Source organism: Cricetulus griseus, chromosome 3 (assembly GCF_003668045.3).
Source record: "Cricetulus griseus strain 17A/GY chromosome 3, alternate assembly CriGri-PICRH-1.0, whole genome shotgun sequence".
Classification (NCBI taxonomy): Eukaryota; Metazoa; Chordata; class Mammalia; order Rodentia; family Cricetidae; genus Cricetulus; species Cricetulus griseus.
The window spans coordinates 1,086,987-1,101,387 of record NC_048596.1 but is presented as its reverse complement, the minus strand read 5'-3'; the positions used below and the strand labels follow the sequence as shown (position 1 = coordinate 1,101,387).

General features: G+C 40.5%; 1 protein-coding gene across 2 annotated transcripts in view; it reads right to left on the bottom strand.

Moving 5' to 3' along the window:
* Fam204a (family with sequence similarity 204 member A) overlaps positions 1-3,170 on the bottom strand; it is a 30,685-nt gene extending 27,515 nt beyond the window's left edge. The window contains exon 1 of one of the 2 annotated variants that reach the window (XM_027406857.2): positions 3,086-3,170. In XM_027406857.2, coding sequence (XP_027262658.2) covers positions 3,086-3,149 — 64 coding nt within the window. In that variant the 5' untranslated portion in view covers positions 3,150-3,170. Of the gene's footprint in view, positions 1-2,747; positions 3,000-3,085 lie in introns of those variants that run through there. The other variant, XM_027406858.2, reaches the window with a different exon arrangement.
* Positions 3,171-14,401: the final 11,231 nt, after the last annotated feature.

Here is a 14,401-nt window from a genome sequence, read left to right as displayed (position 1 = left end):
AGAGAATCTCAGTTACCCTACGCAAGTTATGCTTTTCCTTATCTCTTCAGGCAGCTATCCAGTTTTCATGGCTTTCTGGACTTTTTCAAAATTACTTTTATCTACTGCTGATATGGTATCCAAAACTGTCCTCAATACGATATTTTTCTAGCTTGATAGTTTCTTAAATGCACCTGAAGAAGAAAAGTTAAAAGAACCTCCAAATCCATAATACAAAATTCAAGTAAGGTATATTTTTAACTCAGTCCTTTAAAATCTTTAGACTAAAATCATCGGTCTCCTGTGATATTGGGGAGGGAGGCTGGCATGAAAAAGGAAGCATAAGAACAGATGTAGTATATCCGGGTCCCTGCTGATAAACTCAGGTAACTGCTGGTAATAAGCCTGCAAGACAGAGCTGTCCACTGAAGAAGCAGCTCGACTGCACACCAGCCAATACAGAAAGGCTACTTAGTAATGTCTGCCCTGGGCTCCTGTTGGAAGGTATTCCCTTTCTATTCCTATCAATATGTGTCACTCATATGTTTTCCAACTGGCCTCCTGTTACTTCTGTTTGGACTTCTCTGAAGGGAGATTATTTCTTTGAAGTCTCTCTTTCATTCCTTTCAGGATGTATGTCTATTTCAAGGGAGAAAAATCCTAAATTAGTCTCTTAACTGAGAAAATTCACTCAGCCAGTCTCAAAAGATGTGGAATAGTAACAGACAAACAGAAAGTCAATTCTTCTACGTAGATTATTGCCAGGCCCATAGCACAGCCAGTGAGTTAATTTGTAGGCTTCAGTTCTTAGCCTGTAACCCAATATTTAATTTAATCATGATAGTCAAAAGGAAGATGTAAATGAGCCGTGATTCCCCCCTTTTCTCTAAAGTTTCAAATATCACCTTCATTTTATACAGTCATCACCACTGCAGTTATGATTTACTCCACCCTACAATTTTGGTACAACATGGGACACATCTAGTTCTGGACAGACACCATTTGCCAGGAACTGAATGTACTTCTGTACTGTTCTAAGTCTAGATAAAGAGGGTTTCAACCTCAAAAAACCACCGTTGCCATGTTGAGTACACACTGGCAAAAAACAATGCACTGAAAATAAAGTAGTTCAGCAGATGGTTACCAAGGCATTTACAGTTTTATAATGAAAATACTGTAAGTCCCGAAGCTAACAGTCAGTATTTTATTTTAAGTCAAATTATTTTGCCCCTGGTAGCAAGGTATCATCTTGGTAAGGAAACTAAAAACCAGTGAAGTATTACCCTTCACTTGTTACCAGAGATTTTGACTAGACACCTCATTTTTTATTAAAAAAAAAAATTTAAAGGTTTAGTAAATATCATCTCATCTCTCAAAATACAGAAAACATAGAGATACCAAACCTCAATAATAAAAGTTCTAGCTTGTGACAGGCTTGGAATTCAGATGACTTCCAGCCCTGAGAGGGCAGGCCATTCCATTTGCTGGGTCTCCATCCTTACTAAGCTTTCAAACCAAAGTGTCATCAGTTACCACTGAGATGTCTTACATCTTTAAAATGTTTATAACCTTAATGTTGTCAGTGTGCCAAATGCCCAGAACTGCCTCACTCTTTGATGTAACATCCTATTCTCCCCTAATCATGCAGTCTTGATTAAAGTCCAGGAAATGCAGTTTCTCTCTCTACCTCACAATCCAATCAAAGATTACCAGCTTCTAGAGGCTCTGCACCCAGGCTACTGAAAAAGGCCAGGAAACCCAGTCACAACAAAAGACACAAAAGCAGTGGGAGAAAAACAAAGCAGGCCATGTCACACAAGGCACACAAACCAAGAGGCAGGCATTAATCCTCATCACAACACTCATTAGAAATTAACATCAACCCTTTCGCAACTGGCCTAAATCATTGTGATCCACTTATTTTACAAAGGCAGAGCCTGACGGCTTTCAATTATGTACTTTTGGAGGGCAAAGTTGGTGATGCATTCTTGGAGACAAAGATTTGGGAGAAGAGCCAAAACAATGATCCTAGGCTGTAATTATAAGATTGCTAAAACTTACTAATAATTTTTTCTGCAGTTCTTACATATGAAAAACCAGGCAAGACATTACACTAAGTACAATGTAGTACAATGAGAGTCGCATGTACAAGCCTGAGAAATGTATTTCTGGGCCACCCAAATGCTTACAAGCAATGCCCAAAAGATTAAAAACCTGAGCATCTCAACGGATAAGCATTTCCTGTCTCTAATATGACAGAATGTAAACTGCGTTTTCATAAAATTACTATATTTTATCACATATTTTGTATTCATTTTAAATCACAGACATCTAAATTTAATCTTATTTGTAAAAAATAATTATAATCATCCAACCTATAACATCATAATAAAGCACTTAATTAGTTCATGAACTTCGGAATTAGTTACCTAGCGTACTCTGGGGGCTTAAACTACCAACATTAACGTAAATGTCTTATATATTGTGAGGAAATGTGTCCCTTTTTCTCCAAAGAGCAGAGAAAACACACGGGGTGGCAGGCCCGGGTTCGGATTTGTTTCACACAAACTATTTCCTTAGCAGGATTTCTCTTTGGTTTTTGTTGTTTTTTTGTTTTGTTTTTCTTGCAGGGGCGGCTGAGTTTGAATCCAGACCCTGTTTGTTTACAGCCGCGGCGGGACACTGCCTCCGCACCCCAGGCCTCTCCACCCCCTTCCTGTGGGCGAAGACTCTGAGTGTGCGACCCACGCCATTGTGCGGATACTTACAAAGTTCAGGCCCGCGCGACGGGCAGGGGCTCTCACGGGGCCCTCACGGGGCCCTCACGGGGTCCTCACGGGGCCGGGCCCGCCTCTCCCGGCTGCCACCGCGACCCCGCTTCTGGGGCTCGGGGACCGCGCCTCCTTCCGATCCCAAGCCGCTCGCCCGACGGCGGCGGCGGCGCCCGGGACGGGACAGGGCCCTTCGCTCGCTACCTCACGGCTCCCCGCGGGGGCCGCCACAGCCGAGCTCCCCAGCCCGCCCCGGCCACCTCCGCGTCCTCCCTGCCCGGAGGCCGAGCCCGCCCCGGCCGCCGCCAACGCGCCCTGCGCCAAGCCCAACTTACCGGCCAGGAAGCGGCGGCGGCCCCGCAGCCATCTTAGAACCCCGTCAACATCGCGCCTTCTCATTGGCTCAAGAGGCTCAGCCAATCGGCCACGACCGTTCTGGCTCCGGGGTCGCCAAGGCAACAGCCTGGCTTGCCTAGGCTCCTCTGTCTGCCAGGCGGCGGCCGTGCGCGTGCGTTTGTTTGTTTGTTTGTTTGTTTGTTTGTTTTGTTTGTTTGTTTGTTTGTTTGTTTCCCCCCCTTTCTCACTGTCTGTCTCCTTTGACCCGGTGGGTTTGGGCTTCGGTTTTGGTTGTGTTGTGTTGTTTGTTTTAAAGCTTTGGTCTTTCCTAGCTCTTTGCCTGCGCTTACTTGAGTCCAGCCAAGATTTGTTGCAGAAGCCCTCTTCAGGGAATGTTTTCATTCATCAATCTCATTTCCTTTCTTCGATTCCTCGATCCCCCCCCCCTTTTTTCCGTTTTTTTTTTTTTGTTTGTTTGTTTTTTTTTTTTTTTTTCCTTTCTGAGTGTATTTGAGTGTCCACTGTGTCCCAGGCCTCATGCAATTCTCAATCTGATTCCTGTTCTCCGGGCTCTCACCATCTGGTTGACCGAATCCAGCTTAAGCACCCCTGGTCAGAAGTTTGTTTACTAAGTTGGTACAGTGTATGTAGGTCCTGATGAGGAACTTGGAGGTGTGCAAATGATGAAAAGATCAGAAAATATCACCACGTGAAGACAATAAAACCAGGCAAGGAGACCGAGATGAGTATAGGACTAATTTAGACATGCTTCTGTTTTCTGAGGTATGAGGTGTATGCTCCTAGTTTCTGTGGTGGTTATATGAGAAAATACAGGGCTAGGGACATAGCTCAATCAGTGAAGAGCTCGCCGAGCAAGTGGGAGGACCTGAGTTCATTCCATCCCCAGAATCCATCTCTAAATAGCCAGGGGTAGTGGCCCATGCACGTAATGCCAGCACTGAGGAGGCAGAAAGGCAGACTCTTGGGGCTCCTTGGCCAACCAGATTAGCCTACTCGGCAAGCTCCAGGCCAGTGAGCACAAAAGACAGGTGAATATCACCTGAGGATCTGTGCTTAGGAGTTGTCTTCTGGACTCTATACATGTGCACTGGGACACGTTTGTGGGGACATGTACAAACAAAATACAAAGCCTTTAACAAGCTAAAAAAACTTATGACAAATTCAGCTTTGAAGAATTTATTTGAAACAGCTGTTTCATATGGTGTAGTGCTGTAATCCAAAGTTCAGAGTTCCATCAGTGAGCAAGCAATCTTTGCAGATTTTAAAAAAGGAAAAGAAGCCGGTTGTTGGTGGCGCACGCCTTTAATCCCAACACTTGGGAGGCAGAGGCAGGTGGATCTCTCTGAGTTCGAGACCAGCCTGGTCTACAAGAGCTAGTTCCAGGACAGCCTCCAAAGCCACAGAGAAACCCTGTCTTGAAAAACCAAAAAAAAAAAAAAAAGGAAAAGAAAAAGAAATTTATATAATAGCACGGTTGATCACATCTGGGCATTTAACTTAGATAAACATGGTCTGATCAGCTGTCACAATGACTAAAAGTCAGCTACTATGAGTTGACGAAGACTCAGCAACATGTTGTAAGAATACTAATATACTCTTGAGTTAGGCTGAAATACAAGGTATTTAGTTATTCAAATCAAAGAGTTTAGTTGTGGGCCAAACAATGTGTACACATTGCTTAATCTAAAATAATTTTCACTTATTTTTTATTTTTTTATTTTTTGAGGCAGGGTTTCTCTGTAGCTTTGGAGCCTGTCCTGGAACTCGCTCTGTAGACCAGGCTAGCCTTGAACTCACAGAGATCCACCTACCTTTGCCTCCCAAGTGCTGGGATTAAAGGTGTGAGCCACTACCACCTGGCAATTTTCACTTATTAACATTATAAACAAATACCTTTAAAATATTCTGATGCACAAAATTTTTGTTTGTATTTAATAATATGAATGGATTTAGCATTATGAGGTAGTTAATCCTACTACTTAAACACCTGGTACAGCCATGCAACCTCCAATATCTTCTGGAAGATAGGCCAACGTTAAGAGGTAGTGATATGTCCTAATTTGATAAATTTGCATGACTAAGTTCCCCCTCAAGCATCCTGTGATTTAGAGAAAAGCAAAGCTGAATAACTCAAGGATTCATATGAACTCTGCAATGACAAGACTGTCCAGCTTTTAAATGGGATTTCCTTCTACTCAAATCCTTAAAATGTTAAGATAAGGAAATATATGAAACTGGTTTTGTGTGGTGATATATTATTTATGATTTATTAAAGTTTGCCTGTGGATTCTGAAAGCAAAGTTAGTCACAAGCCGTGGAAGCCAGGCACAAACCTTTAATCCCAGCAGCCAGAAGCTAGGAGGTGGTGGTACACACCTTTAATCCTAGGACTCAAGGTTAAGAGATAGAGGGATCTTTCTTCAAGGCCACCCAGTGATACTTGAAATTGAATCAGTCTAAAAGAGTAACAGACCACACGCTTTTAATCCCAGGACTAGAGGAGTATAAAAGATAGAAGCAGGGTCTTCATTATTGAGTAGGAGGAATTGAGTCTCCAGCCACACTGAAGATAGGAGAGATTCATTCTCCAGCCACCTTAAGGATAGGAAGGCATTGAAGTCTTAGGATTATCCAGTCACACTGAAGACAGGTAGCAGGATCAGCCCATTCAGCCTGAGGTAGTGGTAAGAGCTAGTGGCCCATTACTTTGCTTTTTGAACTTCAGCTTGAAGTGTGAACCCCAATATCTGTCTCTGGGTCCTTTTATTTTTCGTGGTACAGTTTTGTAATTGTCATTATTGAACAGCTTAATTATACTATTCTCCTGTGAGTTGCCATAACAAAATACTATAGACTGGGTAGCTTAAATAATCAATGCATTTCTCCCCACTCTAGATACTGTAGAGTCTGCTAGCATGGTGTCTTCTCTTGTCTTGTAGGCAGCTACTATTTCTGTGTGTTCATGTGACCTCTTTGGAAACACAGTTTAGGAAAGCTCTCTGGAGTCCTCAGAAGGACACTAATGGTATCAGGTCAGGGACCCATCCTTTTGATCTTATTTTACTTAACTTACTTTGCTAGAGGCCCCATGTACAGAGATAGCTGTGTTATGGCTTAAGGTTTCCTCATGAATTTGGGGAAAGCACACAACTGTCTAACCCATAACAATTGCTAAAGGCAGAAATATGACCAGAATAGCGAGAGGCCAGGGAGAAAAAGCCATAGCATGGGGTGGAAAGAAATTATGACACATGTTTAAGTATCTGAATTACTTCTACACATATTCCATTCATGAGTGTTCATTATTTACTACATATTACTGTGCATTGGGTAGAAATTGATAAAAACTCCAAGGATTTATAACCATTAGTTTACATACATTTGTATATGTATATAGTTACATTATATTTTCCCAATATTAAAATGAGATTCTTAAATATATACTTATGAGACTAATGAAGTCTGATAATAAACATAAGTCATATCTCAGAGTTTTGTTCTGCTTCAAATGGTAAGACTGTCAACCTCTGCATTTTATGTTTTGCAAGTTTTCTGAGGAAAATGTCAGTTTTTTGATTTATTTTAATCAATAAATTTATCTTCACTCCAGAAAATTCCCACCCTGGGAGCCTGCCAAGCCATGTGTTTTATGAATGAAATACTTGTGTTTTAGATATTTCAGTGAAACATAGAATTATTGAATACTTTTTAGTAAATCATAGTGAAATATACCATGCAGCTAGTGAGTTGTGCTGGAATCGTATTGCATCTGGCACTAATTTCAAGCATGTAACTTTCATTTAAATTCTTTATATCTTCAAAAAGACAAAGCATTTTTTCTTTGCTAAGGAACACTAAGGCTTATGAACAGTTCTCACTCATATTTAATATTCTTAGTGTAAAGATTACAAGTCACACCCATGATATAAAAGATTAATTGTGGAATTCTTTTTGGTGACTGCTAAATCTCTGATTGATGGAAATGTTCTCCAAATATAATGAAGTCCCCCAACTATTTCTCATTTGGATAAAGTGAATACAACTTTGTTGAACATGTAATAAATGTACTTCTTGCTGAAACTGAGAAAGAATAATTAGCTTCCTTCCACACAATGTACTTCTTTTTCAAAACTGCAAAAATATGGCCTAGCGACTTAGGTAGAGAAATTGAAACCAGGGAGTTCTGAATTTCATAATTGTGTTGCTGTCCATCATGACTGGGAAATTACAATTATATGGACTTCATTTTACATTTTCAGAGTAAAACATACATAAACAATGTTAAGTCTTTCAAAAATATACTTAACTGTGACATCAGCAAGAATTGACATTTGAGGAAAGAAATTTTCCATAACTCAGGGACTTGCTGAAGGGGAGCACCTTTTCCTTGTTTTCCATGTCTAGCACTTTCAAGCTCTTCAGGTCTGATGGGGAAAAACAACAGAAGAGGGACATTTAAGGAGTATTTGTGCACGTTTGTATTTTGCCTCTAGTATCTTATGCAATCCTATGAGGTAGACATGGTGCATCATCTTTATAGACAGGAGTTGAAGCAGCTTGTCCAATGCCATGCACCCAGGATGTGCAGAACCAGGGCAAGGCATGCGAACCTAATAGACGAATACAATGGACTCACGGACACTGAGTTACTGCTTTCCCCCAATGGTGTATATTGCCTCACGGGGGAGGCTCCTTAATAATCCTAGGGCAGACAGTCAAAGGGTAGACATCTGTGATAACCAGTGAAATGGCATAACCAGTGTCTTTCCGCTCTCCTTCCCTATCACCGTATAGTGAGTGATCTTTACTGTATGTCCCATGTCATCTCTAAGGTGTGAAGACACAGAAGTGCATGAGCAGGCCCGTTAAGCTTGGCACAGGGGTGAAAATGAAAAGTGAATTAGATAAAGAGAAATGGTGGCTGTGGCTCAGGAACATCAAGTGAACAAGTAGTGAGTACCAGGAATAGCATGATTTAGCAAAAACATAAGAAATCGGCTTAGAACTAGGATGGTGATACACACCTGTAACCCTAGAACCTGGAAGGTGGAGAAAGAAATATTGCAAGTTCAAGATCATCTTGGAATGAAGAGTTAAGACCCTATCTCCAAAAATATTCTTGGGCCAGACTTGGAGCATCTCCTAAGACAAATGCTGATGCTCTAGTTGATCCAGTGGAAGAATTTATAGGATTCTGGTCAAGAAAACAACATAATGATTTAGGTGCTCAGGAAGATAAATGTTAAACAGTCTTGTGCATCTGGAAGGTAGACTTGGGGCTATGTAAAGCAACATGCATAGCTAGACGATCACTATAGGAGAATGATTAGCATCTAGACAAGTCGATGGGAAGAGAGGGTAAGGGGCAATTTTGAAAATCAACTAATTTTTCCCATTCATTTTAATATTGCCTTCCATTCTTTGCATTTCATTGTAACTGAGCACTTCTTTCTTCTATTCATGCTGTTTCAGTCTTATGAACTCAGCCTGACCATGGGGCCTACCCCCTTCATTGTAAATGTCTATAACACAGCATTAATTAAGTGTGACTTTCAAACACTCCCCACCATCAGTTGTTCACCAGATCTGAGCTTCTGTCTACCTTCTGTGCCATATGGTAACCTGCATGGCTTGGTGTCTTGACCTGACTAAGGGTAATAGGGGATGAGGGAAATGACAAAAATTAAAGAAATAACAGACATAGGGACACAGAAACGCTGGGGTCAGGTAGCACTCTCACGGAGTGTGTCAGCCACCTCAGCATTTTTATTTTCTATAGCACAGAGAGGAAGACTTAGCTAGTCTTGATGGGGGAGGTCTCTGTAGACAACATCTTAGGCTGTAAACATCCAGGAGGAAGAAGTTGAAGTTGCTGGTTTTTGCTAGTTTTGCACATATTGGTCAATCATAAACGCTAGTACTTGCACACACTGGACAGTTACTCAGAGACATTTGTACTGGGACCCCAGTATGACTTTGATGATTTTCCATGGTCTCAAACTTGGTTTTTTTATATGGCTGTGCCCATGTCAAACAATACACATTCACTCAAGACTTCACCCACTCTTCATAAATTTACTTAGGGTTTCACTGGCTCTCCAAAGCACCATATCCCTGGTTTGTTCTAAACCACAATAAAACTATGTAAGATGACTAATGACCATGCAAGTGGTCTCTTGGTGGTACTTTTGGAGACTGAGCCAATATATTTTCCTTTTGCTATAGAAAAAAAAGGATCTAAAAATTACTCGTCTCCTTGCATTTTTACAGTCCACAGTGATTGTTAGATAATTGCTTCCTCACAGAAAGGGATCAGTTACGTACAGACATACCATCTAGAAACCTCTGCCTATCAGGTAACTCTAGTGTCACTTCTTTTCCACCATCTTTTTTATGACTCAAAAATTACCACTACCTGGTATCCCAACTATAGTTGACAATCATGGTGGTAAGAGGAAGTACCTGTAAAGAAAAAGTTGTAAATTTAAAATGAAAAAAAACCCTTGTATATGATCAGAAGACCCCTCCAGAAACCTTTTCAATGTCTCCACTATTGAAAACAGCAGGGGAGGGGAGGGGAGGGGTTTGGAGGGGAGGGGAGGGGAAAAATTTTGGCTTGTTCAGGGTTTTTAAGCTGTCTTTTCTGTATTGTGATGTGGCATCATTTTCAATTCATTGTTTTGTCAGGTCACCCAGAACACTGTCTCTACTGGAGAAACCATATTTGCTAAATTGAGTGTCTCCTGAATGATCTGCCTCACATGGCCTCACTCTTACTATGCTCTGTCTTAGAAAGTTCAAATTGTTTTCTGTGTTATCTTCTTGTCATAAGAAAGTATCTGATATAATTTATAAAAAATTTTGGGGGAGGTGGGTAAAAAATTTTCCTTGGATCATAGTTGCAGGGGTCTCAGGCCATGTGTTGATCCTCTTGTGCTGTGCCTATGGTAAGGATGTATGGCATGGCATTAGCTCTCATCAAGGCCTAGGGAACAAAAGAAAAGGGAATGGCCAGAGTCTCATTGATCTCTTACTGGGCACACTTCCAGCAAATCACAGACCCCCTTCAAGACTCTTCCATCACCCAGAAGCACAACCCCAGGCAACCATAGGATGGGGGGAGACTTCAATATCCAAATGACAGCACTTGCTGTCTTTAAATTTTGAGTAAGCCTACTTAGCACTTTAATGCAATTCTAAAAGTGCTATTGCTCTATGATCTTGAATTACTGATATGTTCTCAGCCTACCTGACCAGATCTGATGCCACACAGACCTTTGCCATCTTGCCTGCTCAGCCCTGAGACTTGGCCACCTCTAGAGATATGTCTTTCTTTCTTCCCATGTTTATCTTCAGATGGTTTCCAAAACTGCATTCCTATGCACACTGTTGGGTTTTATCTATGCCCCTTGGCCATCCCATTATGGTCAGTCTAGGGTTTACAGTATTTATCCATAACTTCTCACATACTACTTAAAGGGTGTGTCTAACAGTTCATGTAAAATATAGAAATATTGGAACTGTACAAGTCTTTATGGTGCTTTGGACCCATCCTAGAAGTTGTCCTACACGTTATATTTACATATTGTGTGGATTGCATGAGAAAGTTGCTTCTTTTTCTTTAATTTATGTATGTTTTTCACAGGAGTAAGGGAGAAAAATAAGCTTTTACATTTACTTATATATTTTTCATTTGCAAGCATCTGTGCTCATCCCCCAGATGAATGTTTATATCTGCTTTCATTTCCCTTTATTCTAAAGAATTTCCTTCAGCTTGTTGTATAGTAGTAAGTCTGCAGACACCAGATTTTCTTGATTTTTCTATTATCTGAAAATATTTTTATTTTACTAAACTTTTCTCAGTTTCAAGACTGATATGATTTACACACACACACACTATATTGCACACTGTGAGATTGTAAAAAATATATATAGTCAAATAAACACCATGGCAATCAGTACATGAGTAGTGATTCTCTCCAGCTTCTTTGTGGTAAAGAACTCCTACCCTCCAGCTCCTATAAACAGCTGAAATATTTTATAGTATTGACATCCCCTGGACAGATTCATATAAATAAAATTGAATAGTAGGTAGATTATTGGGTCTGGCTTGTTTTATTTAGCTTAACAAGGGGATGGATCATCGAAGTTGCCCCATGTGTCAGAAGTTTGTACCTTTTGTTGCTCTGTAGCATCCCGTGAGCAGTGATCACATAACTTGTCTACTCACCAGTTGAAGGCTATTTGGACTGTGTGTGAATTTTAGCAATAAAGTGAAAAGTGCTAAGAAACACTACATAGATTGTGTGTGGTTAAAGGTTCCAATTTCTCTTGGGTTAATATCCCTTCGTAGGTGGTTGTTGAGATGTCCAGTAAAGCTTAACTATTTAAGGAACTGTCAAGCTGTTTGCTAAGTGTGTTCCCATGATTCCACTGTGCATTCCCATGATTCCCATCAGCAAACAACTGTGTACAAGAAACCCTGTTGATTATGGTTTGGGGACAGGCAGTCTGACATTTTTGCAGAGATATGTAGGTATATGTGCTTTATGGCTTCTATGGTTTGAGATTTTGATTTTCCTCACACTGGATTTCAAAGAGCGAATTTTTGTTTTATAAATTTCAATTTACAGATTTTTTTCTTTTGTGGGGTTAGGGGTGTGTGTGTGTGTGTGTGTGTGTGTGTGTGTGTGTGTGTGTGTGTGTATGTGTATGTGTATGTGTATGTGTATGTGTGTGTGTGTTTAAAAGTTTTTACCTTATTCAAGGTCACAAGGATCTTTTCTCTGTTTTATTTATAGAATTTTTAAGCTGTTAGATTTTAGGTCTATGATCTATTTGTGTCCATTCTAAATATGGTGCCAAGTAGAAGTCAAGAATCATTTTTGGGTACCCAGATGTCCAGATGTCCCAGAAAGATTTCTTTAATCACCACCTTATCACTGTGTACCTTTACTGAAACTTAAGCTGATGATGTAGTTGTGAATATATATTCTAGACCCTGAATTCTCTTCTATTTATTGGTCTGTCTCTCCTCCGTGTTACACCATCTTGGTCACAGCAGCATTACAATACACTTAAGCAGGGTAGTATGAGCTTTACAACCATTTGTTGTTGTTGTTTCAAAATAGTTTTGATTATCTTTGCTCTTTTACAAAAATTTGAGTTTTTTTTAAGTTCTACAAAAACTACTGTGGAGAATTTGATTAGAGATATGTTAAATGTATAGATTAGTTTGGGAAGGATTGATATCAACATTGTTGAACTGGTATTTTCTATTTAGTTTTTCTGTATTCTTTATGTTTCTGAATCGAGGCTTCTTATCTTTTCATTGTTTTATTTTCCTTTCCACCCTAAAACACAATTATTTTTAAATTCTCATTTTTTAAATTCAAACATTGGATAATCTCAGGATTACTATTCATTGATTTTTGTGTGTGTCTGTGTGTGTGTGGTTTTTCGAGACAGGGTTTCTCTATGGCTTTGGAGCCTATCCTGGAACTCACTCTGTAGACCAGGCTGGCCTCAAACTCACAGAGATCCGCCTACCTCTGCCTCCCGAGTGCTGGGGTTAAAGGCGTGTGCCACCAACACCCGGCTCTATTCATTGATTTTAATGTTGAAAATGGTTTGTTCCAGCAAAATGTCTCAGCCGGTAAAGGTACTTATCATCAAGCCTGATAAACCGAGTTCATTCCCTTGAACACATCAGAAAAAGAGAAACAACTCTTACAAGTTGTTCTCTGACCTCCATATGTATACCATTGGTGCACGTGCACACACAAATGTAAAAACTTTAAAGAGGAAAAAAGGAATCATCGCGTTCTCATATGTCTCTGTATAATAGCTATGCTAGTTTTTCTGTCAACACAAGATAGGTACACCTTAAAAGAAGAAAATTTTTTAGTTTCCTTATAATTTCAGAGGTTTCAATCGAATCACATTATGATGTCAAAAAAGGAAAAAATGGGAATGACTCCTGCATGAACAGGCTTTCTCCTTATCCCTCCATTCTGTCTGTGACCCAGCGATGCGATGATACCACCTGCATTCAGGGCAGGCGTCCTAGTCTCCTTTCATGTTGCTGTAATAAAATGCCATGACCAAAAGCAGCTTAAGGAAACCAGTTTATTTTGGTTTATGGTTCGAGAGATGTCCATAGTGGTGGACAAGGCATGGCATGTCAGCAGGGACAGGAAGTCAGCTGGTTATATTTTCATCTACACACAGGAAGGGAGGAGGGGGAGAGAGACAGAAAGACACACACACAGAGACAGAGATAGACAGACACAGAGAGACACAGAGAGAGACAGACAGACAAAGAGAGAACAGGGAGTACAATGAGGATATAAACCCTCAAGGCCTGTCCCCACGTGATGTACTCCTCCAGCAAGGCTGCATCTCTTAAAGGTTCTGGGAGCAAGTGTTCAAATACATGGGGGTATTTCTTATTCAGCACCACAGCAGTTGTCCCCCTCCTTTAGTTAGTTGATCCTCTCTGGAAACACCCTCACGGACACACCCAGAGGTGTATTTTTAATAATCTCCAAGGTGCCTTTCTATACAATCTGTCACCACAAATGATTTTGAGTTCTATCCTGGAAATTGTGAACATTGTATCATAGAAACTGGATTAAATTATGGTCCTCCAAAAGAAGGTGATTAGCTCTTTAAACCCAGTAGTTAACTTCACTGAACCACATATAAGCTCTATCTCTTCAGACACAGGAGGCAGGGCAGATTTAAGCTCTGCTGTTTTTACCTAGCTGGATTCCTTGAGAGTCAGCCCTTTGCTTGCATAGTACATAGTCAGTCCAGAGATCAGACCATGGCATGTAAGTAAAATCTACAATCACATTCTCTTCTTTCCTGTGCTTCCTAGCAGTAGTTATTGGGCCAAATGCTTTCTCAAGTAAGATCAGAGTTCTACTCACTTTCTACCTCTCCTACAGCATGCTGGTTTCAGCTTGCCTTGAGACTAAAACCCAGAAACAACAATGAACTTACACCTTACTGTCCTCTCTATCAAAGTCTGACCTCTCCAGGATGTACCTGCTTTTATTGTGTCCCCCAACACTGATGTTGTCACCTAGTTATTTTGCTTCTTCTGGAGTGTACAGATGTTATCTCTGGAGATGTTGGTCAGAAAGCATCTTAATTTGGCTATGACAAGTAGAAATGCATACAGATGCACATCTTTCCATGCAATTCTCATGGTGGTGTGTGTGTGTGTGTGTGTGTGTGTGTGTGTGTGTGTGTGTGTGTGTGTGTCTATAGGTATCAGAAGTCAACAT